Source organism: Crocodylus siamensis, chromosome 2, assembly GCF_052110815.1.
Source record: "Crocodylus siamensis isolate JL-2025a chromosome 2, ASM5211081v1, whole genome shotgun sequence".
Classification (NCBI taxonomy): domain Eukaryota; kingdom Metazoa; phylum Chordata; order Crocodylia; family Crocodylidae; genus Crocodylus; species Crocodylus siamensis.
In genome coordinates, this window is record NC_143396.1 from 163,579,181 (window position 1) to 163,605,559 (window position 26,379).

The window sequence follows — 26,379 nt, forward strand, 5'->3', positions numbered from 1 at the left end:
TTGGGCCCCTGTGCCCCCTCACCCATGCCCATAAAGGCTGGGAGAGAGATGGCCTCCACCCGCAGTGTTTGGTAGCTCTGGGCCAGGGGTGCAGCTGCAAGGCAGCTGAGTGGGTGCAGAGTGGCCCGTGGCCCTGCATGGGCAGAGCTGTCTAATCGGGGCAGCTGGAGGGTTTTAGTTTTCTCTTCCTGGATACAAGCCTGACTGAGATGGCCCTTGACCAGCGGCAGCTGGCAGGCTCCTGGGCTGGGGGCAGTTAGCTGGACCCCAGCTGCCCGGGCCTTTCAGCGGCACACGGCGCTTTTGGCCTCATGGCTGCAAGGAGCAGCCAGAACTGGGAGCAGCCAACAGGGCAGGGCAGGAGCACAGCAGTCCCAGGGCCCCTGGGTGCGCCGGCAGCAGCCAGCTCCTGCCCTGGGCTGAGGCAAGGGCGCCGGAGGAAGTGGCAGCAGGTCCTGCCCGGGCTGTGCAGCGCCGGGCTCTTCCTCCCGGCTCTTCTCCGGCAACGGCAGCAGGCACCGCAGCCGCTGCCCCACATACCACCACCGGTGCCGGGCGGCCCTTCCGCAGCCAGGAGCCAGGTAACGCTGCGCCGCCCCCTGTGTAGAGCGCCTCTGGGCCGGGCTCCTCCTGCCTCCCACCCAGCCTGGCTCCAGCAACCGCGTGCCCCGCAGCCCCAGCCCGGCCCCGAGGCACCCCCAGCTCCGCACGGGGCCTTACCCAGCGCCTCCATCCACCACACACGCAGGCAGAGCGCGGGCCATGCTGCAGCTCACCTGGCCGCGCGCCGGGAGCAAGGGACAGAGCCAGAGGAGAAGTCGCAGGCGCTGCCCAGCTCCTCCAGTCAGGCACAGCTGGGGCAGCCCTGCGCCATGCAGCCCTCAGGGCAGCAGTGGTGGGACCCAGCTCATGCAATGATCTTGGCCCAGCTGGGGTAAGCAGCTCCCCTCCTCTCGCTGCCGGCTGGGGCCTGTGGGCCAGCCCTGCCCGCCTCGCCTTGCCATGGAGTGTGGAGCAGGCACCAGGACTCCTTGCCTGTCCTGAGCGAGGGACCTTGGGCCAGAGAAAATGGCTTGCCAGGCCACATGGCGGCCTGCGGGCCATATGTTGGACAAGCCTGCTTAAGAGGTTTTGGTATCTTGAAGGCATTTTGTCAAGCCATGGCATTGGAACCACTTATAACAGAGGAGACATTTTTCACTATCAACCTAAACTTTACAATAAAGAAAATATTTTTTATTTATTGTGATAACCTATTCTAGTAGGTGCATGCAATGTACAAAATCATTTGAGTCACTTTTGCATTTTGAAACGCTTCATCTTTTTGATCTAAATCCTTGGCTGTTGCAAATTAGCAGATCTCTGTTAAAGTCAACTGAGCTATGCTGGTTTACATCAGTTAAAACATGTTGTCAGTCTTCATCTGAGGCAAAAATGAACAGCAGTACTGAAAGATTTACCACTGAGCCAGTCTGTTAGGGGTAAGAGTCAGGGTTTCACACTATTACAGTCTTCATAAAGCCAGTACTGCTACCATTTTTAGAGAACACTAAGAATGCTTATTGTTGCAGTGGTTTGAAATTGAATGGTTTGCGCCTGAAACCTGTACTCTGGAATAAAGCAGGTTTTGGGACCAGTTTTTAATGAAAGACTAGTACAATCAAAAGCTGCCTTTGCTAAACAAGTGCTCTGTTTTGACAAACTAAATATTGTTATTGCCTCAAAATAAAAATTTGAGCTAAATATTCACCTGTACATCCAAGAATATGCCTTAAATGTTGATGTTCCAGTCTTCTTCATAAACCATACCCATGTAAATACATGGAAGTTTTACCTACTTATCAGCACAGAGTCTGGGTCCAGCTCTCTGCGGCAGCGAGCGGGGACTGCGCAAATCTCCGAAGCTGTCCGAATCTTATCGGAATTGATTCAGAGAGCTTTGAATCAATTTGGACCTTCTAATTGGTCTCCTGATTCAGTTCAGATTTGGAGATTCGGCCGCTGAATCGGGCCGAATCTCCTCCAAATTGAACCAGCTCCTGAAGCTTGACACAGACCTAACGTGCATCTACTTACTCTGCAGTAAATTAAAGTTATACCATGATAGCTTAGCCCGAGATGAAAGACTCATACAATTATAGAAAATTAGGGTTGGAAGGGACCTCAGGAGGTCATCTAGTTCAACCCCCTGCTCAAAGCGGGACCACCCCCAACCAGATCATCCAAGCGAAAGAACAGTTTTGGGTCCCCCACTAGGGTGTGGACAAATTGGAGAGAGTCCAGTGGAGGGCAGCCAAAATGGTGATGTGGCTGGGGGACATGACTTATGAGGAAAGATTGACTGGGCTTATGTAGTCTAGAGAAGAGAAGACTGAGAGGGGACTTGAGAGCATCCTTCAACTACCTAAAATGGAGTTCCAAAAAGGATGCAGCTAGACTGTTCTCAATGATGGCAGATGATAGAACAAGGAGCAATGGTCTCAAGTTGCAACAAGGAAAGTTTAGGTTAGATCTTAGGAAGAATTTTCTCACTAGGAGGGTTGTAAAACACTGGAACAGGTTACCTAGAGAGGCGGCGGAAGCTCCATCCTTGAGGGTTTTCAAAACCCGGCTAGACAAAGCTTGGGCTGGGATGATTCAGTTGGGAATGGTCCTGTTTTGAGCAGGGGGTTGGACTAGATGACTTCCTGACCACCCCCAGAACATGTGTAAAAGTGTCTTCTGTTATTAACTCCCCCTGCTGTTACTTTTGTTATAATACCTTTTGACAAATGCTGATTTCTTATCTGTTGACACGTCTGCACAAGTGTTTACTGCACATTTATTTAGTACTTTTATTTATTTATTTGGTACTTATAGCGGTAATATGTGTCTACTGTGTAGTCAGCATCTCGTGTTGCCCTGTAGGATTTTTATACAGTAGCACAAATGGTACATTCCATGATTGCTACCTCTGGATCCCCCATCCTGCCAGGTAACATGAGCTCCTGTGTTCATCTGCCCAGATGTAAGGCTCAATTCATAGCTGATTTTCAGCATGTGCTACCTGTGTTTCCACATAAGTCCCCATGATTTAGGGGGCCCTGCACTCTAGGGAACACAGAATAGAATTTATTTCTTGTTTCAAATGATAGATGGACACTGAAATGCATTGCACTTTCTTAAAGTACCTCTGAATATTGGCTTTTCAATGAAATACTAACTTCAGAATGAATAGTAGGTTGCACAACAAATTATGTTAAATTGGCCTTATCTTGGAGCCAGTCCCACTAGTTCTCCTTTGTTTGTGCTGCAGAAGTCAAGTCTCAGAGCAACAGATGTGTCTTTGTATGATTCTTAATTTTGTAGGCTTAATACTAAATTTTATCAATGACCTAATGTTACATAATTATATCAGTAATATATGTAAAATAACAGTGCGCATTTCCAAGCTGCAAAAACTACGGCGACTGATTATTACAGTAGTCAACAACACAAAAACTTCTATTTTGTTATATCTTTTATAATTCCTCCCCCTCCCTCATTTCTTCCCCCACCTGCTTTCTATTTAATTTTTCTCCCATGAACGTTCTGCACTGATTTTTGAACAAGGCCCTACATTTGCCAAAGTTGAGACTGGTTCCACTCATAAGAATCGTGTTGCAAGGACAGAGTCCATGTTTATCAGATACACAAGTAAAATTATTGACAAGGACTTGCAATCACTAAATATGTTTGTGCATTGTTGGAATTGTCTGAGTACATGTTGGGATATACATATACTTGTATGTATCCATATACATCATAACATATATGGATGTACATCTGTGTGTATTGTTAATATGAGTTGCTTTGGAATGAAAATGTATTGTCAAGGGTGAGCTAAGATGGGTGGGTAGTTCTATGTCCTTTCAAAGTTAATCAACCAGAAAGTAGTTGTAAACTGAAGAGTGACATGGTTTGACTGAAATTTATTTGCTAATGTCTGTTCTCATGGACATTAGCCCAGGCAAAGGAACCAGATGACTAGGCTTAGCTAATATTTTGGATCCCTCTGTTTCTACCCAGGCGGAGTTAACCTGTTGGCTGATCGCACTCCTGGCATTCAACCAAATTCATTGAAAACCAACCTGACCCCAGCATGATGAAAATATCTCAGGGCATGATTGGCACCCCTTGGTACCAGTCCTACCATTCTAGGTAAGCACCATGCAATAATGTAAAGTTCAAAAACATAATGGAGAATTTATTTTTGTCTAGTGCAGGGATTGGCAACCTTCTGCCACTGTGGTATGCTTTTTATGACTCAGTCCTCAGTTCAGGTCACAAATATCTGCACCCTCCCAGGGATCAGAAGATGCTACAGAGTGAATAGATGAAAAAATACAGGTGCCTGGGTATGCCATCTCTTCTGTAGCAGGTGGATTAAATTGAACATAACAGGCAATAGGAGCCTGGGAACACCTCTGCTTCTTGGGCCAGAGTGTGCTGCTGATTCCCTGAACCATGGAGGGCCCGATCCAATCTCCACTCAGTAAGCTGAAGTTTGCCAACCCAACACTTATTCTCTTCCATAACAGACATCTTTCCTTCTCGGCAATAAACTCAGTCGCCTCTGGTGAACTGTCTGTCTGTGGCTAGCTGTTCTGGATAACATGTTTATTGAGTTACCATAGGTCTTACACTGCAGACTTCTTTCAATCCATATTTCCACTAACTTGAGTAGTAGTTCTGCCTGCGTACGGACAAAGAGCCCTACCTACAGCCCAAGAGTTATTTGAAAGACTCCCACTGGACTTTGGATCGGGCTCTGAGGAAAGGACTGAAACAACAGTTTCTGGCTTTTATCACTATCATTAGTTCTTTACATAGCTCCCATAGACATCTTGCACACATGCAGTAAGGTAGGCCAGTCCTCCAGCAAGACCTCTAAATTGAACTTTTGGTCCCATGCTGCTCTCCAAGCCAGTGGAGTCTCATTGACTTCAGGAAAGCTGTAGCTTAGCTCAGAGATCTGCTTTTGTGGAGTTTGCTGCAGCATCAGCACTTACATATACAAAACAGGAGACAAAGAAATGAGTCAAAAGCTGTATCAGGGAAAATGAAACCAAGTAGCAAGATTTACAAGGATGCTCAGAAGTCACCACTGATGCGGTTTCAAAAGTCCTTAAATTGTTTATGTGCATCCACATGAAGCAACTACCTTCATTTTACAAAGTGCCTAAACTAGAATTGCTGGGAGCTAAACTGCTTTAAAAATCTGGCTACATATCCCCAACCTATATGCAGGGACCAAGTCAAGCCCTACTGTACCAATGAGATATCACAATTCAGTACAGAGACCTCATTTTATTAAGTTTCCTAAACAAGTTACACCATCTGTCTTCTAGTCCACTATGGATGGGTAGTGCCTCTGAAATCATTGTTAGGATGAAACCCTTTAAAATGAGTTCAACAAGCACTTAATATTTTATAGTAAAGAGAAGATGCTTGCCATCCCTGAAGGACTTTCAAATGTTCTCTGCCCTGTTCCCCCTCCATATCAAAGCAAAAAAAACTTAAATCAAAATTAGCTGGTAAAAAGAAATAAGGAAATGATCTTGAAACCTTGGCACCATGGAAACAACCCTTGTGCGAAGCTTTGGGTTGTGATTCAATTCAGAGGAGATTTGGTGGCTGAAGCTCTGAATCCAAATTGAATCGGGACCAATTTAAAGAGCCGAATTGATTCAAAGCTCTGTGAATCTTCAGCAAAGACTCCGTGCTGGTAAGTACTAGGGGCAGGGGAGGGGGGCTGGGGAAAGGGGACCATGGGGGGGACCCCTGCCTGCCCACCAACCCCCACCGTCCCCCAGCCCCCCCGACCACCACCTGCTCCCCTAGCCCTGCCATGGCTGCTCCTGCCCACAACAGCTCCCACTACTTTAAAATAAAGCCCCGGTGCTCACTGGGTGCCGCTGGGCAGGGGAGCAATCCCCTCTGCCCCCCACTGCCCCACGCTGCATGAGGGGCTTTGCATGAGCCCCCTCAACCCCGCTGCTGCTCCCCCAGCCCCACAACGGCTGCCCCACCTGCCGGGGCTCTGGCCTTTTATAAAAAAAGCTGAGAAAAGCCCCAGGACTCACCGCTCCTAGTGTAGCCTCGGGGCTTTGGGGGCTTGTGCAGAGCCCCCTGTGTGGTGTGGGGCAGTGGGGATCACCCCCCGCCAGCAGGAGCGGTGAGTCCTGGGATTTCTTCACATTTTTTTTCTTACAGGGCCGGAGCTGGCCGGTGCGGGGCATCCATGAGGGTGCTGGGGGAGCGGAGAGGTGGGTTTGGGGGCTTGTGCAGAGCCCTCCATGCAACGTGGGGCAGTGTGGGGCAGCGGGGATCGCCCCCCACCCGGCAGCACCTGCTGAGCTCGGGCTTTTTTTCCCCCCAAGTGCTGGGAGCTGGGGCAGGCAGGGCAGCCATTGCTGGGCTAGGGGTGGGGAGGGAAACGGCCCTGGCCTGGCTGATTCTGCCTGCCAAATCTGGCTGCAGAACAACTGGGCCAGGACTGAGTCCTAAAGGAGAAAGCAATTATTGACAGAATAACAATTGTGAGGTATGGACACGGCTATAGGGGAGGGTGGAGGCCATGATTTTAGCCCTGAAGGCAATGAGGGCCAGAGGGGTCTGATCCCTATGGAGAGAGCTGGTATTCAGAGAGGTCAGAGCCCCACAGGGAGATATATGCATAAATAAATACATACATACATACACATACACACACGTATATATATATACACACACATGTATACACACACAGTAAAAGTTCCATTAAGTGGCACCTTACAAGCCGGCATACTCTATTAACTGGCATGCCAGCTTGTAAGGTAAAATATAACCGGAAGTGCCCACTGTGACACTTCCAGTTTCACTGAGCCCCAACGGCCTGGGGCAAAGCAGCCTGCACTGCCAAGCTCCCACGGCTTGGGGGCATAACAGGCTGTGCAGGGCCCACCTCCCTGTCCCGTGGGGCCCACAGGAGGCTTGGCAATGCTGTGGGAGGGACGGCAATGCCCCAGACATGGCAGGAGAAGCAGCAGCCCGAACAGGCAGGGGTGCCTGTTCGGGCTGCTAAATTAACTGGCATATTTTGTTATCCAGCATCCCCTATTCCCGGGGGATGCCGGGTAACAGAGCTTTTACTGCGTGTGTGTGTGTGTGTGTGTGTGTGTGTGTGTGTGTGTGTGTGTGTGTATAACTTTACCTCCAGCACTCTGCCAAGTGACCCCTGTGGTTTACTTGGCAGATCAAAGCACACTAAAAACCTGTTATACAGTTTGCACCACGTAACCTGCTCACAGAAGGAGTCAGTAACAGACTGAGATCTCTGGTTGAGAAGCCAGGCTTTTAGTATGCTGGGCTCCACCCCTTTCGAGTCACCTGGCCTTCTTACCAGCTACAGGTTTCTAATTATTCCAGCACTAAGCCAGCCCTTACGTGTGGCAGCTTAAACCCTGAGCTGCAGCCACTGCCCTCTCCCCTGCTGCTCTTTAAATCTTCATATATCTCCCTCGCTGCTTGCTTACTCTGCAGCTGACTCCTTCAGCTGCCTACCCACCTGCAACTTCCCTGGCTTCCTACCTCTCAAGTAGCAGGGATTAGGGGTCTCTGCTACAGTGTGCATAAACATGCATATGTGTGTGTGTGCACTTCCCTCATAAGGCAGAAAGGGTGGTTCATAGCCATCTCGAGAACTATGTTGTGATCATAGCACCATTAAAATAATATACATTATGTCAGGTATTGTTTAGGCAGCAAAACTGAACAGTAGTAAATTGGAATGCTTTTCCAGATCCCAGCCAACAGGGGTTTTGTTTTTCAAAGTCTGTTTTGCAAAGATGGAGAAGGAATAAGAGCTGCTGTAAACAGACATATCTCCAGCTGCTTTCAAAATATCCAGAAGACACTTTTATTTTACTATCATGGTAGTTGCTGGGGAGAAATATGAGAGTCTATCCTCTCATTTCCCATAAAAAACTAAAAACACCTCCAAATTCAGAAGAGCACTCTCTCCACAGCCACTGGCATTTTAACTCTATGAAACTTAAAAACTGACAGCTGTTCTACAAGCTGAGAGCCAGTCTTGGGCTTTGGTAAGGGAAAGGAAAACTGAGATTTCAAAAAACTGTTATAGTAGCAATATGTGTTCCCCTCCAGTACACTGCACAAATCATTCTGCAAGCCTGTTTATTCCACAATAAGGAACTTTGCTTTGCAGTGGCTGAGAGCTTCAGGCTGGATCACATGAGATTTAATCTTTGCTGCCAACAGTTCTTTTTCCCCAGATATTTTTCTAAGGAACACCACTGGCATCTAGTGGTCAGTTTGCCAGGGCTGCACTTTGGCTTGGCGGGTCTCAGGCTCAATAATAGTCTACTTTTTCATTAAAAAGAAAAAGAATAAAATGGGGATCCAGATAAGAAACTGTGATTGTCAGTGAATAAACTGGCTCTTGTGTTGATTGAAAATCTTTCCCTCGAAGTCTCCACATACATTACAAAATGTAGGGCATCTCACCACCCTCCCATGCCTTGCCTTAAACCTAGTGCACTTCTTTTTCATCTGTCCTTTGCACTTAGGGGCATTCATCCAACCACAAAGCCTAGGGACCATGAGTGACTGGTGCCTTCTGAATCTGGGGGGACACCTGCAGAAGCCACCGACAGTGGTGGCCCTGTTAGGGGGGCACCAGCCCTGCCAACAGCGTTGGTATCAGCTGTCAGGCAGGGCACTGGCCCCGTCAGGGGTGGGGCATGTGCACCCCCGTGCACCCCCTACCAGTTGCATATGCTAGGGATAGACATTCAAAGAGCCAGAGCCTGAATTGATTCAACTTTTGCAGGTTAGTTTAACCTGCCTAGGTTGAACCAGTTTGAAACAGCACAGACATTCCCCCTGGACTGAGAAAATATGGGCACATGCCTGCAGTTACTCAGGCCAGGAGCCTGGGGTGCTAGTGCATACCCTTGGCTCTAGAGGAGCTGTGGGGGGGAAGCGGGTGGCCAATCCGGGCTGAACTGACCAGAGGGATTTAATTACCCCTGCCCTGTCCTGTCATCAGGGACTGGAGCTGGGTCTGCTGAGAACTCCCCTCTTACTGCTGCAGCAGCAGGCCACCATGACCCCTGAGGCAGAGGGGGCAGGGATGGGGGTTATTCTCCTCCTCTACCCCCACTGCCTCCAGGGGACCACAGCCAGGTCTGCCCACGCCAACCACCGCCATTGCTAAGCAGCAGAATGAGCCCACTCCTGTCCCACATGCAGGAAGGGGGAAAATAACCCCCGTCCCTGCCCCCCCTCCTCCAAGAGCCCTTCCAACTGGTGTCTGGTCCCGCCAGGTGAGGGCTGCCCGGGGAGCATGCTTCCTGGGCCAACTCGGAGGTGCAGGTGGGCCCTGAGCCTGGCAGCCACCATTGCCATGCCCCCTGCCCTGTGCGGCACCTGGGGCTGCAGCTGCACAAGCAGCTGCAGGCAGGCCGGGGGACTATTTTGCCCCACTCAGCTCCAGCTGCCACTGCCACTTCCACAACAGCACCATGCCATACTGGGTGAGTGGGAAGCTTCTGCCCCACTTGTGGAGTTCTGGCTCCAGCTCCCAGACACCATGGAAGGCGAAAGGCACCTGGGTGGAAGGCTTCAGTCCAGGGGCTGCAGCCAGAGCTTCATGCATGTGGTAGAAGCCACTGGGCTGAAGTTCCCCCCACCCCACACTGCCACTTCCTGGAGTGGTTCAGGAGTGGCAGGAATGGAAGGGAGAGTAACCACTGCAGGTGGGAGAAGGTGGCTTGGCCCAGCAGGGCTGTTTTTCTCCCCTCACCTCCAGCTGCAGCTTCTGCCACACTGCAGCACTACTCAAGGCTGGGGACACTTCCTTCAGCGCGGTAGTCTCAACCTGAGATGGGCTGAAGCTGCTGGGCTGAAGGAAGCTCCCTCAGCCCAGCATTACACTGCACGGTGCAGCAGAAGCCGCAGCTGGAGGCAAGGGGAGAAAAACAGCCCTACCAGGCTAAGCCAGCTTCTCTTTGCCTACAGTGGTTACTCCCCCTCCCATTCCTGCCATTCTTGAGCTGCTCTGGGAGATGGTGGGGGGAAGGAGCTTCAGACCAGTGGCTTCTGCCCCGTGTGTGGAGCTTCAGCTGAAGCCGCTGGACTGAAGTTTTCCACCCAAGCACTTTCCACCTTCCAAGGCATCCAGGAGCTGGAGCCAGAGTTCCATGTGTGGGGCAGAAGCTTCCCACCTCCCCCACCCAGAGTAGTGCAGCACAGTGCAGTTGTGGCAGAGGCAGCTGGAGTCAAGGGAGGCAAAACAGCCCCCTGCCCCAGCCAGTCCACAGGTGCTTGTGCAGCTGCAGCCCAAAGTGCTGCATGGGTCAGGAGGTGTAACAGTAGTGGCTGCCGGCCTCAGGGCCCACCAGCTTCTCCAAGCTGACCCAGGAAGCCCTCTCCCCAAGCAGTTCCAACCTGGCAGGGCCAGATGCCAGCTGGCAGAGCCCCTTGGGGGGAGCGGGGCAGGAACAGGGGTTATTCCTCCTCCCTCCAGCATCCGGTGGAGGGGAAATAATGGAGCTTATTCTGCCATTCAGCGGCAGCAGTGGCAGTTGGGACACGTAGACCTGGCTGCATTCCCCAAAGGTTGTAGGGGTAGAGGGGGAGTTTAACCCCCCTCCCTGCCCCTTCTGCCTCAGAAGCTATGGTGGCCTGCCGCTGCAGCAGTGAGCAGGGAGCACCTGGCAGACCTGGCTCCGGTCCGTGCTGGTAGGACAGGGAGGGGGGAATTAAGCCACTCTCTGGCCAGACCCGCACCCCTGCCTGTTCCTGCCTGTCCCTGCCCCAGCTGGGGAGCAGGGGGGTAGGGCCAGCACTGCTGGGCTGGAACAGAGAGTCCAGCTCAGAGAGCATGCTGGGATGCTGGAGAACTCTGGTTTAAGTTACACTAGGAAAGGGTCTGGACAGACATTGCATAAACCAGTTTGAGCCAAATCAGTTAAGTCTGATTACTACATTCAACCGGGTTTATCTCAAACTGATTTCAGCCATTTTGAAACTGGTTTACATGCAGTGAATGTCTGTTCTGTTACAGGTTTAAACCAGTTTCTGATCACTTAAATTGGTTTATGTGTAATGTCTGTCCCTAGCCAAATTGATAGGTTACAGTCAGGATGTTTTATTCTGTAAGCTCTTTAATATCTATGCCTTAGCCTAAGGGCTGCTTTTATTCCTACCTGCTTCCCAAAGGGACATAGCCACTTGAATTTCAAAGCTGCTGAGCATTGTCAGTTCCAATAAATCCAGTGAGCATGTATGGAGCTTAGCTATCACAACATAGGGAGCCTATAAACATGCAGCCTTCTCCGATGCACTATAATTACAGCATGTCAGAGCAGACTCAATTAATCAAGTCTGCTGGAGCATGGTCATTACCGTGCTCATCATTCAGTGAGTTTTCATTAAAGTGCCCCTGCCACCATTTTTCAGTGCAGGGACATCGATACACACAGCTCTCTTGACACTTTAATTTGAGTGGCTCTCAGAGCCTCTCTAATTGAAGTGCACCCCCACACACACACATACACACACTCCCGGAGCATGTGTATAAATGTCCATAGTTCCTACACAGGAACTGAAGCTGCCATACTAGGAAATGCAGCTATTTCAGATACTAAACCACTCTCTGCAGCTACTGCATTCGGTGACCTACCCCTGGTGTCAGGGCCAAGCCAGTTACTAATAGGGCAGTGTGAAATTTCATTGGCTGTTTTGTTACAACGCTGTTTTGACTTGTTCTGAGCTCGAAACAGTGAAATTGAAATGAAATGAAAGGTTTCAAAACAGCCTCAAAACGAAACGAGGGCAGTCAAAATGTTTCGAAAGTTTCAGAATGTTTCAGGTGTCAAAGCTGAAGCTGGGCTTGCCTGGAGGGAAACAGAAAGTAAGGAGAGGGAGGGGGAAGATGGGGGAAGGACTGCTCTGACATTGACTGTGTAGCTGGCCAGTGACTGTGATCCTTCCCTGAGGTCCCTTCCAATCCAAGTGCTCTGGGGGAGGGGTGGAAAAACAGCATAAAAGGCAGCATTGTTTGAACTGGCCTGCTTTCTGTCTTGGGGTCAGTTACTGAGCTATCTACCAGAAGCTCAGGAGCGTTAGACAACAAGGGCTACTATTATCATTGACTGGATTTCCTACTTGCTAGCCTAGCAAGTGGGATTCTGTAATACTTTTTGCTTTCTTCCTAGACCCTTTTATTTTGAGGGTTTTGCCTTAACACACACATGACAGCCATGGGACTCTTCTGCCTGGAAAAGTGCAGGCTCAAGGGGGACCTGGTGGCTGCCTTTAAGTACGTAAGGGGTGTACATCAGGATCTGGGAGAACATCTGTTCACCAGAGCTCCCCAAGGTAAAACAGGGACCAATGGTCATAAACTCCTCTAAGACCATTTCAGGTTGGACATAAGAAAAAATGTCTTTACTGTCTGAGCCCCCAAGACCTGAAATAGACTCCCTCCAGAATTGGTGCAGGCACCTACTCTGGACTCTTTCAAGAAAAGTTTGGATGCTTATCTTGCTGGGATCCTTTGACCCTAGCTGACTTCCTGCCCCTGGGGCAGGGGGCTGGGCTTGATGATCTTCGAGGTCCCTTCCAGCCCTAACATCTGTGAATCTATGTGACATGAGTTTTGCTTGTCAGCAGCTTGAGGTGCAGTTTACCAGAAACCCTGCACCTATCTCCTTGAAATCTGGCAGGTTTTGTGGCCTCAGTAAGGGCTACCGTGCCTGCAGTTTTTACCCCACTGTGCCTTAACACACACACATGAACCTGAGTTTTGCTTTCAAGAATTTGATGTGCAGTTTCCCAGAAACCTCTGCACCTGTCTCCTTGAAACTTGGCAGACTTTGCAGCCTCAGAAGGCGCTACCATCCCAGCAAGTTTCATCCAAATCAGGCATGAAATAACAAAGTTATAGGCAGTTTCATGCTTTCCCATTATAGCCTATGGGTGAAACATCGAAACAGTGTCAAAACAGCGAAACAGTTTTGACAAAACAAAACAGTGCTTTTGAAACAAAATTTGAAATGAAATGCCGTCCCATCGGAATGGCGAAATGGAAGTCAAAATGAAATGGTGCTGTTTTGCACAGCCCTATTTGCTATCCCTCCCAGTCTCAGAAGGATTCCATCCATGGAAAGACGAAAATTACGAGTTTAAGCCTTCTCAGCTCTAGTAAAAGAGGAGCATAGAAAGAACCTCCCAACAATTTAAAACCTTCCTGCTGTTCCCCCCTACCCCCACCCACCCTATTCTGACACTAGTCAGTTTGGACATGATTAGGTCCCTCCCTCCCATTAACAATGCCTAAATACACTGATTTTGGCACAGATTTCCAACAACCACAACAGCAGTTCCTCAAACAACACACACATACATCTGACCCTGCTAATGCTCTGTGTCCCTTTACAAGCACCACTCTCACCTGCTAAACTAACTACGTCTGCAGTGCGGCTTTAAAGACTTCCTGAAGCTATATCAAAACACTGTTATGATTTTCTCCCTCTCCTGCCCACTTCCCAATATATACATACACATCTCCTTTCTGACTTGTCGGTTTAGTTTTCTCACAGCAAACAAAATGTCTCTGGTTTCTAGGAAGATTGCCAGGGTGTAGCCTTTAATTCCATAAAAAGAAATTAAATGGGAAAAAGAGACAGATTAAATTCCACCCCCCTGAGAAGCCTCTCCTCTTCTTCTCCCTTTCCTTTTGTGGCATCTTCATTTATTATAGTTTTCTAGTGCTTTGGGTGGGATGGACCTCCCTGGTTCCCTCTATATGCACTTCCTCCTCTCTCTTCCCCTAACACTCAATGAAAAAGAAGAGACACGTTGCAATGTTAAACAATTCCTTCTCGTGAACTGTGATGACTGTGCAGACAGGACACAGAGTAAGGCCCAAATATGGGTTTTCATCTCTTCGTCTAAGAACTAAATATCTTGCTTCTGAGATCATTTATAAGTTAATATGTGCCTCTCTCTCAAACAGTACTTTTTTCCCTTCTCTCACTCTTCTCCAGTTCATCAACAAGTGATCTTTCTGGCTATGATCATGTCTATCTGAGGAGAAGCCCTGACCAGTACAGCTCAAGGAGTAGCATGGAGAGCTTGGACCACACCCCCTCTGGATATCACCCTGACCACCTCTCACCAGCCAAATCGACCAGTAGCACTGACCAGCTCTCCCACCTCCACTGCAAAAGGGACTCTGCCTACAGCTCCTTCTCTACCAGCTCCAGCATTCCTGAGTATGCAGCACCTTCCTTCTTCAAGGAGCGCTCCTGTTCTATTGACAATGTACATTCCCAAGGTAGCCGGCAGGAGGGAATGAGGCAGGCTGACATCAGGTACATCAAGACTGTCTATGACACCCAGCTAGGGGTCTCTCAGGAGTATGAGGTGAAGTCTTCTGCACTGCTTCCAATCTGCAAAGCCCAGGCACAGACAGAAGGCCGTAGCTACAGCAAGCTGCATGGCTATGGCCGAAGCAGTGGGGTCCCCTTCTTGAGCCAGCAAAGCCAGAGCTTCTCTGACAGTGAGAGCCATCAGTTGAAGGACCCCCCCCTACCACCCACTCGTAGTGACAGCTATGCAGCAATAAGGCACCACGAGAGGCCTGGTTCCTGGTCTACCCTTGATCAAAGTAAGCCTTGTCATACTCAGCCGAAAGGGGCTTGGCCTCCATCTGTCTCTCAGGGGCAAGGGCAGCCACTGAAGCCCATGTTTGTGGAAGGACATCTGCACACTCTGGTAGAAAAGAGCCCTGAGAGCAGCCCCACAGTGAAGCCCAAGCAGAGCTATACACTAGCTGTCCAGCCTGGGCAGCCTCTGCTTCCTACTGGCATCTACCTGGTACCTTCCCCTGAGCCACACTTTGCCGAGGTGCCTCTGCCATCTGCAAGCAATAATGGGATGCTTTATCCAGCTCTGGCCAAAGAGAGTGGATATGCTCCTCCTCTACCCATCTTGCATAAAAAGGTCATGGTCCACAGCCATGCCAGCTTTGATGACAATGGGAACCAAAGCGTTGCAAATAGATCTGCTGCCTTCCATCAGCCAGACCATGTGCCTCCTGCTGCAGAGAAAAAGCAGGAAGCAACAAAATTTGTTCAGAGCAAACCTCACAGTATGGCCATTCCTCAAGTCTACTCATCCTCTCCAAGAAAGGATGACCCAGGTTCCCCTTCTATGATATCACATGGCATCCAAGAAAGCACAAGCCATGTACAGTGCTCAAGCTATAATTTGCAATTGCTACAGGCCCACCTGAGAGATACCAGTGACAGAAAAGCCCTTTACCAACCCAAGGAGTACTGGGTGACTGAGTCCCAGGACATAAATGCCAACCTGCAGAAAAATGAGAGGGATGCTGCAACCCACAACCAGTGGAACTACAGCCAGACCAAGTATCATGGCTCCCTATCCTCACAAAATATCCCAGAGAATTGCTGGAGGCAAAACAGCTTGGAGCTAAAGGAGACCCAGCAATGTGAGGGTTATTCTGATACCAAACTCTCCTGGAAAAATAGCAAAAAGGAAAAAAAGGATCACAGAGGGCTAATGACTGACCAATGGAATGACTCAGACAAACAGGCCATTTCAAGGCAAGAGGATGAAATTTACAGTGCAGCCCCCTTCCGCAATGCTGAGCCAAAGTACAAGGAGCCACCTTCTCCACTGTACCCAAAGACCTCTGATGTCAGCAGAAGCTGTATGAGCAGCACCCAAAGCTTTCACTATGGGAAACCAGATACCAGCAATGCCCATTGCTCTGTTCTGGAGACGGTCAGCAAGTTTGAGCAACGTGGACAAAAGAGTCACAGGTCCCAAAGCTTAGGCCTGCCTAGATTTGGCCATAATTATGGGCCAAACAGGCACATTCCATCATCCAGCACTAGGTACTCTCTTAACAGCATTGAAGACATACATAAGTTTAATAACCAAGAGCATGGGCAGCCATCCAATGAACAGAGCAAGATTTCCTGCCAGCAGCACGCACATAGGAGTGGAGACAGGACACCTGAAGAGGCTAATTTGCAACCTGTGGAGCAAATGGTGACAGAGGTGAAGCAGCTGAGGCAGAGTGAGTGCTACAGCCTGTATCCCAAGGACAAGACTCAGAAATGGGCAACACGGCTAACCAGGAGCAAAAGCACATTCCAGCTGCCAGATGAACCTAAAAAGGAAATGCTTTGGCAGGAAAACATGCAAGACACCCATGGTTCACAACTGGATACCCTGTTCAATAGGGCCTACAGAAACAGTATCAAAGATGCTCAGTCTAAGGTCCTGAGAGCTACGTCTTTTAGGCGTATCACTCCCCCCTTTGGGATCAAGCCCAAGAAGGCTGTTCAGAGGCCAGCCTCAGCCCAGACTGGATTGAGGACCACCACAACATCCCCTCATACCCCCAAGGAGAGGCACAGCGTCACTCCCACAGAGACGAGTATCACCATTGTGCGCTACACCCACAAGGAGAACCATGCTGGGCCTCATCCCCTGTCCCGTATTGGAGGCAGAAAGCGGTTGACAGCTGAGCAGAAGAGATCCTACTCTGAGCCAGAGAAAATGAATGAAGTGGGTGTCTCAGACAGTGAGTCCTTGCCGTTTTCCCTCCAGAAAAAATGCCTTCATTTCATCTTCCCAAAAAATACAGTGGCTGATCGATGCAAAATCTTTGAGAGAGAGAATAAGGTTAGCTCCACCATAAACCTCTCCAAACCAGAGCTCAAACAACTCCAACAGAATGCTCTGGTGGAATACATTGAACGCAAGACTGGGAAGCGGACTTCTTCTCAGGATGTGGGACTCCTGAGAGAGCACTCACAAGGCTTATTCCTGCAGGCTGGTGGCCCAGACAGCCAGAGCCTCTCCTCTGCATCCAGCATGAATTCCCTCCAGGATCAGAGCTTTTATCACCAGAGGGAGTCACTTGAGGGGGTCTCTAGAATTGGCCAGGTTTCTGCCACCCTTCCTGCTGGGCTTATGGGTTGTTTTGATCTGAACGGGTTTGAGCAAAAGAAGGGGCCCTATAAGAGCAGCAGCAGTTCCTTTCCAAGGCAGTTTCAAAGGGACAGATCCCGAGATTACAGAGGGAAAACAGAGCTCAGCAAAGGCACCCAGACAGACCAGCAAGATATACACAGCTCACCCCACTATGTGAAGCAGGAGCGGGCCTTTGAAATGCCCTCACCAGCCATGAAATCTGGGAAATCTGTGTCTGCAGAAGACTTGCTCAATAGGTCTGATAACCACACCATTGCTGTGCATGTGCGCTCCAGGTCTTCTCCCACGGCAGATAAGAAACAACAGGTATGTATGGCACCTTGCTGATGCTGTCAGGCAAGACAACCCATGGGGCCAGGGCTATTCCAGCAATAGGCCAATGCTCAGTCATACTGATTGCTTCACTGCTTAAAAGGAAGATAAATGTGTGCTGAAATATGAACCATATGTTCTATTTAAATGAGGGTGATGACATTTTAAACTCCAGCTAGTTGGATTTCTTAACAAGACCCTTGTTGCCTTATATTGCACAAGCCACGAGGGACCCCAGACTACAGCAGAACAGGGATGCTGAGCCCAATCCAGGCTCTTTTCACTGGTTCAGAGAAGAAAGAGCTTAGCAGATGTTACATTCTCCCTTTAACTGGAGGACATCCATTCTCCTGCTCCCTCTACCCCTCCCCCCAAAAACACTATGGAGATGAATTTAGGCCACTGTTTTCAACATCAGCTCGGTGGCTATGTCACACAGGAAATTCAGGTGGCAGTAAGCAATAGATGCTAAGCAAGCTAAGGTTACGAGAGCCAATGATAGATTCTAAACAAGCAAGGTCTTGGGTCAGCTCCTGAACTGGCATCAAGTGGTGTAGCTTCATTGACGTAACTGAAGATTTATATCCATACAGAGCTTCCCCCACTTGTTTTACCACAGGGATCCCTTCATAGCCGTAGAGCAGTAGCATTACTAGGATGGTGCAAAGGGTATCAGCACCGGGCACCAATTTTGAGGGGGTAACAGAATGATGGCCCTTGGGAAGTCCACACCCCAGCAGCCACAGCAAGGCAAAGGGAGAGAGAGAGCACACATGTGGGAGTCAGAATGCATAAAATGAAAGCATGATCATCAGTATTTGTTGTCCAAATGTTTCCTGACTGGCCATACAGTATTTGGTTCTTAAGGGACAGCAAGAACTCATCTTTTTTGGTTAGAACTTCTACCAGATTAAATTAAATTGTCCAGGTGGGAAAGTAGAGTACTAAATAGAAATGAAATTGGTAGGAGCATCTCTGAACTCCGCCAAGAGGGAGGGCCTGTCTTTACTTAGAGCCATCATACACTTCATTATGAATACTGTGCAATGAAGATCATCAGATCCTTCCATACGTTTTTATAGAGAACAAAGAAAAGCAGCACCTGAATATCAGCTGGCCTCTAAAATATGTTTCTTAGCAAGTACCACCAGCATGTTGTGTGTGTTGGGCTTAGGCTTGGGGTTGGGGTTGGGGTTGGGAGGGTAGAGAACTGAAACCATGCATCTATCTCCATAACATTGCTACTAGGTTTGTTTTGTGAAACCCCTTTTATTCTCTCAGAGGGCATTCCTTTAGGAAAGAATCCTTGTGAAAGCCAAGACACGAATTTGTTCTGCCTACCAGTGTAGCTCAGAGCAGGAGCCAGATGGGAAAATACAGATGGGAAAATATGCTTTCCACACCTGTAACAGATACTTCACAATGACAATCTGAACAATATTTGTGCCTGGTTCCTGTTTAAGAAGTCTTTAGTCTCTGTCAGGGGCACAGATTGTAAGCAACCTGAGACCTTTTATTATTTTCTTCCTGTTGGCTTCTTTTTTCTTTTCCCTGCATTCTTTAGCCAAATTAAAGACACCATATGGTGTGACTGGAGGAGCAAACACTGGGTTGACAAACACCTCTTCAGACATTCTTCTGTGACTTTAAGGAAGTCTCTGACATACAAGTTTAAGTCTATATCTATGTAGGAAAGCACACAGGGTTACATTTTCAAAAGTGCCTTAAGCCTTATTTTCAAAAGTAGCTTTTGGTTTTCACTTCTGCAAGTAGGACTTAGTCCCTCAGGCAGGTAGGCACATGTGTAAATTATACTCTGAGGCTCCAATTCAGGAAAGCATTCTTCTTTTTTAAGTTAAAGCACATGCGTAAATCCAGTAGAACATAAAGTAAGCATCTAGTTAAAACTGGGCATGTGCTTCACTGCTTTCCTGAATTGGGAGGCTTTTAGAAATGAATACAAGCACCCACAATACAGAACCAAAACTTTAAAAGGGGGGAAGGGAAAACATAAAGGAACAAGCTGAATTTGTTTTAACCAGCTTGGCTCCTTTCTGAAAAAAATGTTTATTTCTGTTCCAGCAGCACATTTCTCTGGCTCATCATATACTTTGCAGGGTTTTGCAAGCTGTATAGACTGTTTTCTCCAGACAGAATATGAATCATGCTGCAATGTCACTGGAGGAATTTGTTTAAAGAACCAGGAAAATTGATAGCTGTGTGGAATTATTAGCCATCTGTCTACAGCATACATTTCCTGCCTTCCTCTCCTCAGCTTTTTCAGCCTGTCTCAGCCTGCATATTTCTCAGCCCCCTGACTTCCAAACGGAGATCAGTTTTCCCCTGCCTGAATAACAACAGGCCTACATCAGAGAGCAAACCAAAACAAGAGAACAGATGGGTATGGAGGGCTCTGAATTCAAGGCATCATCTGTACATGGAAGGAGTACACATGAAGCTCTTCCAAATAATGTATAGTTTGCTTTTATATCTGATAACAGGCTTGGGAGTAGTAAGGGCTAGATTTTGAAGGGAATGCAGGATGAAATTGTTCAGTGTTAACATCACAGTTGGGACTGGATTTTTAAATCTTGCTTAGCAGTGCAAAGCTCTCATCTTGACACTGCACCATATTTTCAAAAGAGCTCAGCTTTCTTGCCACTCTGAAATGATGGTCAGGTTCTTGTAATATGCTCAGAGTCCAGCAGCTCCCACTGGTACCCTGGGAAAAGTTCCCAAAACAACTGGAAAACTAAGACACTTTTAAAATGCAGCCACATACTTGGGTGACTGAAGTACTGAACAGTTTTGTATATTCAGGCTACTCAGAAATAGACTCATAAAGGACAGGTGTAGATTTTTTGCATTGGTCCAACAGTAATGACACAGTGGCACATCATGCTAGATTCTGATGGAGCGTTGGTAAGGCCTCATCAGAGAGAGATGATTGACCTGCAACACTGCCATTACTCCTTGTAGTGGAGCAGCAGGAATGATCCTATTCCCATATAAATATGGCCAAAGTTAGTATTGCTTGTCATAAGATCTGGGGCTGTACTGACACATCCTGTCTGGCCATCAGAGGAAGTGTGTGAAGGGAGGACAGTGGTGTGACAATCATGTCATGGTTAGAAACACCTAAGGACTCAGGGCAATATTCAGCTCTGGTTTGCACAGACTTGTGCTGAAGTAAACTAGGCTGCAAGGTGCCCAGCCAAGAAAGCCATTAGAATGACCTCTTCTCTGGGAGACCAGTGTAGGGCCAGGACAGAGTACAAAGGAAGTGAGGGGGGTGACTGCTTAATGGCATTTCTAAAAGCACCTTCAATAATTCCCATGAGTGCAATACGAGTCATCACCCTTGTGTGGAGCCTCTTGGGGAAAATGCTTGTAGGTGTGCTGCCCAGCTGTTGTGTGTCAGCTGGGGTGAATCTGTTGGGTTGAATTTCATCTGTGTTCCCTGATGTTGCTCCAATCATGAGGCCACTTTTCCTTTCTTTACTGTACATCTAGAAATGACACAAAATGATCCTTGACTAAAAAGCTCCCAGATTTTGTTCTGCTTGCTGCTAACTTTGCTTCTTTTTGGCTTCAGGACTTTCTGGTATGGGAAAGCAGTGAATTTGGCCATGAGGTGGAAGATCCTCTCTATGTGGTCAGTGCAGGAGCCAGGTAGGTTGCTGCTTGTCTCACTGTAACTATGAGGTTCAAGTGGTGGTAACCACATTATTTCTGACAGCATTTTCAATGCATCATCTGTATAGATACATGCAGTGTTAGTTGCTACACAAATCATATGCCCTGGGTGCAGTAGCAGAAAATATTTTTGAGTGCCTGGCAGAACTAGGTGGCCTGTACTGGTAAGCATAAAAATTAGTTCAAGGTAAGCCCTGCCTCTCAAATCCCCTTTTCTAGCACATATTCCTACGCATAAAGCATTTGTTAACTTCTGCTCAGGTCTGTTTGACCTACAGGCTTGGGTTGCCACAGCTGAAAGAGATGGGAGAAAAAAATGTGCCAGTGTTTCTATTTGCTTACTTGGTCCTGATCAAGCATGGTACTGACCCTTATCCACATCCACTACAGTGTCTTATCCACATCTGCTACAGGTGTCAAGTATCTAGCTGAACTGTGGACTTAGCACTTAGGGTTTCCTGGTTTCACAATCAGGATCTTTCATGAAATTATAGAAAATGAATGTGGGAAGGGACCTCAGGAGGTCTTCTAGTTCAACGCCCTGCTCAAAGCAGGACCATCCCCAACTAGATCATCCCAGCCAGGGCTTTGTTGAACCGGGTCTTAAAAACCTTCAAATTTGGAGATTCCACCACCTCTCTGGGTAGCCTGTTCTAGTGCTTCATCACCCTTTTAGTGAGAAAGTTTTTCCTAATATCCACCTTAAACCTCTCCTGCTGCAACTTGAGACCACTACTTCTTGTTCCCTCATCTGTCATCACTGGAAACAATCTAGCTCCATATTCTTTGGAACTACCCTTCAGGTAGTTAAAGGCTGCTATCAAATCCTCCCTCAGTCTTCTGTTCTTCAAGCTAAATATACCCAGTTCCCTCAGCTTTTCCTTACAAGTCATGTGCCCCAGCCCACAAACCATTTTAGTTGCTCTCTGCTGAACTCTCTCCAACTTGTCCACATTCTTTCTATAGTAGGGGGCCCAAAACTAGACACAGTACTCCAGATGTGGCCTCACCACTGCAGAATAGAAGGAAATAATCACTTCCCCCAATCTGCTGACAATGCTCCTACTAATACCACCCAGTATGCTGTTAACCTTCTTGGCAACAAGGGCACACTGCTGACTCATATCCATCTTATTGTCCACTGTTACCTCAGGTCGTTTTCTGTAGAGCTGCTACTTAGCCAGTCAGTCCTCAAGTTGTAGCAGTGCATGGGATTCTTCCATCCTAAATGCAGGACTTTGCAGTTGTCCTTGTTGAACCTCATGAGATTTATTTCAGCCCAATCCTCCAATTTCTTGAGGTCTCTCTAAATCCTAGCCCTATGCTATATCTACTACACCCCCCAGCTTGGTGTCATCTGCAAACTTTTTGAAGATGCAATTCATCCTATCTTCCAGTTCATTAATGAAGATATTGAACAAAACCAGCCCCAGGACTTATCTATGGGCCACTCCATTTGATACTGGCTGCCAGCCAGACATTGAGCCATTGATTACTACCCACTGAGCCCAGCAATCCAGCCAGCTTTCTAGTCACCTTACAGTGCATTAATCCAACCCATATTTCCTCAGCTTGCTTGCAACAATGCTATGGGAGACGGTATCAAAACCTTTGCTAAAATCAAGGTATAGGAAATACCTTTCCCTGCATCCACAGAGCCAGTCATCTCATTATAGAGAGGTTTTGGACCTGGCTCTGGAGAGAGATGCACGGGCAGAAGCCTATCGTTCCCCCATTGAGCCTGGGATCCCTAGGAACTCAAGCACACACCTGGCAAACCCCAACCCAGACCCCACAGCACTGCTGGGAGATAGGTGGGGCCTGAAGTGGGTGGATGGTAGGCAGCTGAGAGGAGCTAAGGAGGGTCACGCCCCCCCATCTCCTACGTGGCCCAGCCCCCAAGTAGGGGCTTCTGCTTGGCTCTCCCCCCCATAGTGAAGGACTGGGGAAGGGGAGGGTACTTACCTGCCCCCTTCTCCAGCGGGACAGGGATGCCCAGCCACCAAGGGTGGTACAGTGCCAGCAGCAGGCCCTACTGTGCATGTGCAGAGTTTAAAAGTGCCCACCAATGGCAGAAACTGTAGTTTGGACCTGGCTCCGGGGAGAAATGCACAGGTGGAAGCCCATCGCACACACATTGAGCCCAGAACCCCTAGGACTCCAGCACACACCCAGCAGACCCCAACCCAGACCCCCAGCATTGTAGAGGGTCACACAACTGGAGCCTCGTGAACAGAGTATGCAAACAGACATGCTCTAGGCCCGGTGCATGAGTTAGCATGGGAGTTCGTGCAGGAGGGTGTGCAGGAGGGGCATGAGGTTCTAGGTGGTGAGCCTCAAGAGAAAGGTCAGCACAGCAGTAGCCCAGACTATTACCTGTGCTATGGTGTGGGGGACATGTTGCACCATGAAATTCATCCCTGCAGCTGGACCTGTGCCCCCCTCCCCCCACTCTGGTACCCCTGAGACCTCCATCCAAAAAAAGCCTATGGTTCTGGCCTCTATCCAAATGGATACTGAGATCCCTGCCCACACCTGAGCATTACCCATGGTCCCAGCCTTCACCCAGATGGAGCCCCTAGCCACCGGCAGTGGAAGCTGCCTAACATGGATGCAGACAGCTGGGTTAGGAGCACTGACATCTTCCCCTGTGGAGTCTGCTCAATGATGGAGCCCCTGGAGTGCCAGATTAGGGAGCTCCAGGCAGCGATGCAGAGGCTGCACACCATTAGGGAGGTAGAACAGGAACTGGACACCTACTACCAGGCTCTCCGCCAGAAGAGCGAAGTAGAAAGAGTAAGGAGGGCTGGCAACACCAGGGCAGAAATGAAGAGCTACTGTGAAGTCCAGCCAGGGGTTGCCTGGATGAAGGAGGCACTGCACCAGGGTTACCACTCCCCTGGAGATGTGTATCCAATTTGAACCCCATACATCACTAGAGCCAGCCAAGCCACTGGCTCCAGCAAGTAAGGATGGAGGGCCAGCAGCAATCACACCGGGGAGAAGGTGCAGAGTAATCGTGGTGGGTGACTCCCTCTTGAGGAGGACAGAGGGAGTGATCTGTAACCCTGACCCCTTAGCCTGTGAGGTGTGCTGTCTCCCAGGGGGTCATGTCCAGGATGTAACTGAGAGGACCTCCAAACTCATCTGGCCGTCTGACCACCACCCCATACTACTCATCCACTTAGGCATGAATAACACAGCTTGGAACAAGCCCAAGGGCTCTAGGGGCTGGGCTTAAGGGTTGGAGGGGACAGGTAGTTTGTTCCTCGATCCTCTTGGTCACGGGTCATGGGCATTGGAGGGAGAGAGTCCAGAGGAGAGCCACCTGCATGATCAAAGGCCAAGAGAGAAAGCCTTATGAGGAGAGACATGGAATTCTTCAGCCTGGAGAAGAGATGGCTCAGGGAGGACTTGGTGGCAGCTTGTAAGTACATAAGGGGTGGGGTGCACCAGCCTCTGGGAGAACAGTTATTCATCAGGGCTTCCCAAGGGATAACAAGGTCTAATGGCCATAAACTTTTAGAAGGCTGATTTAAACTAGACATAAGGAAAAACTTCTTTACTGTCCAAGTGTCCAGGATCTGGAACAGACTCCCTCAGAGGTGGTGCAAGCACCTACTCTGAACTCTTTCAAAAGGCATTTGGATGCTTATCCTGCTGGGATCATTTGATCCCACTTCCTGCCTATGGCAGAGGGGCTGGACTCAAGGATCTCACAAGGTCCCTTTCAGCCCCTAATGTCTATGAAATCTATTAAATCTGTGAAGGCAATCAGGCTGGTCAGGCATGAGTTGCTCTTCCTGAATCCATGCTGACTGTTCCTAATCACATTCTTCTCCCCCAAGTGCTTAGAGATAGATTCGTTGAGGACCTGTTTCCTGGTTTTTCCAGGGACTGAGGTGAGACTGACTGGTCTGTAGTTCCCTGGATCCTCCTTCTTCCCTTTCTTAATTAAGAGCACTATGTTTACCATTTTTTAATCAGCTGGGACCTTAACCGATCACCATGAGTTTTCCAAGATGATGGCCAATGGCTCTGCAATCACATCAGCCAACCCCCTCAGCATCCTTGGATACATTGCATCCAGCCCCACGGACTTGTACATGTCCAGCTTTTCTAAATAGTCCCTAGTTCTTTCACCACTGAGGGCTGCTCACCTTCTCCCCAAACTGTGCTGCCTGGTGCAGTAGTCTGGGAGCTGACCATACCTCGGTTTTCACAGGCAAAAATGGCATTGAGTACTACAGCCTTTTCCTCATCATCTGTCACTGTGTTACTTCCCCCATTCAGTAAGGAATCTACACTTTCCCTGACCTTTCTCTTGTTGCTAACATCCTTGTAAACACCCTTCTTGTTACCCTTCACGTCTCTTGCTAGCTGCAACTCCAGTTGCTCTTTGGCCTTCCTGGCTTCATCCCTGCATGCCCAAGCAGTATTCTTATACTACCCCCAGGTTGTTTGTCCAAGCCTCCACGTCTTATAAGCTTCCTTTCTGTGTTTAAGCTCACTGAAGAGTTCTCTGCTAAGCCAAGCTGATCAGTTGCCACATTTGCTATTCTTCCTGCACATCAGGATGGTTTGTTCCTGTGCCCTCAGTAAGGTTTCTTGAAAATACAACCGGCTCCTCTGTACTCCTTTCCCACCTCAGACTGCCCTACCAGTGGATCCTGCCCATCGGTTTCCTGAGGGAATCAAAGTCTGCTTTTCTGAAGTCCAAGGTCCATACTCTGCGGCCCTCCTTTCTTCCTTTTGTCAGGATCCTGAACACAATCATCTCGTGGTCACTGCTGCCCAGCTTGCCATCCACTTCTACATTCCCCACCAATTCTTCCCTGTTTGTGAGCAGCAGGTCAACAAGAGCATGGTCCCTAGTTGGCCACTCCAGCACTTGCAGCAGGAAGATGTCTCCAGTGCTCTCCAAAAACTTCCTGGATTGCCTGTGCACTGCTGTATTGCCCTCCCAGCAGATGTTAGGGTGATTGAAGTCCCACATGAGAACCAGGGCCTGTGATCGGGAAACTTCCATTAGTTGTTTAAAGAAAATCATACCCAGTGTTTGACTCTTTCAAGACTAGGTATTGTGAATTATCTATGTTTAGAAATCTGTTAGGCATCTATCTCAAAAACTGGGCTAAGGCCCTTGTTACATGGTACACTGACCCATACAAATGTTGATCAGTGTTAGTGCTAGCTGAAGTTTGCAGCAGTCACATATTCAGGCCAGCAGGGGCCTGGAGGACTGAAAGGTAAGAATCCCCCTTTCCTGCAATCTGGGCTTGCCACCAGGGCTCCCCCAATTTCTCCCCA

The 26,379-nt window shown here is 48.7% G+C and overlaps 1 protein-coding gene across 4 annotated transcripts in view; it reads left to right on the plus strand.

Moving 5' to 3' along the window:
* SHROOM3 (shroom family member 3) overlaps nt 1-26,379 on the plus strand; it is a 96,270-nt gene that overhangs the window by 45,897 nt on the left and 23,994 nt on the right. For all 4 annotated transcript variants that reach the window (XM_090032015.1, XM_090032014.1, XM_090032016.1 and 1 more), the window contains 3 exons: nt 4,048-4,179; nt 14,076-17,367; nt 20,969-21,045. In XM_090032015.1, coding sequence (XP_089888141.1) covers nt 4,121-4,179; nt 14,076-17,367; nt 20,969-21,045 — 3,428 coding nt within the window. In that variant the 5' untranslated portion in view covers nt 4,048-4,120. The remainder of the gene's footprint in view (nt 1-4,047; nt 4,180-14,075; nt 17,368-20,968; nt 21,046-26,379) is intronic.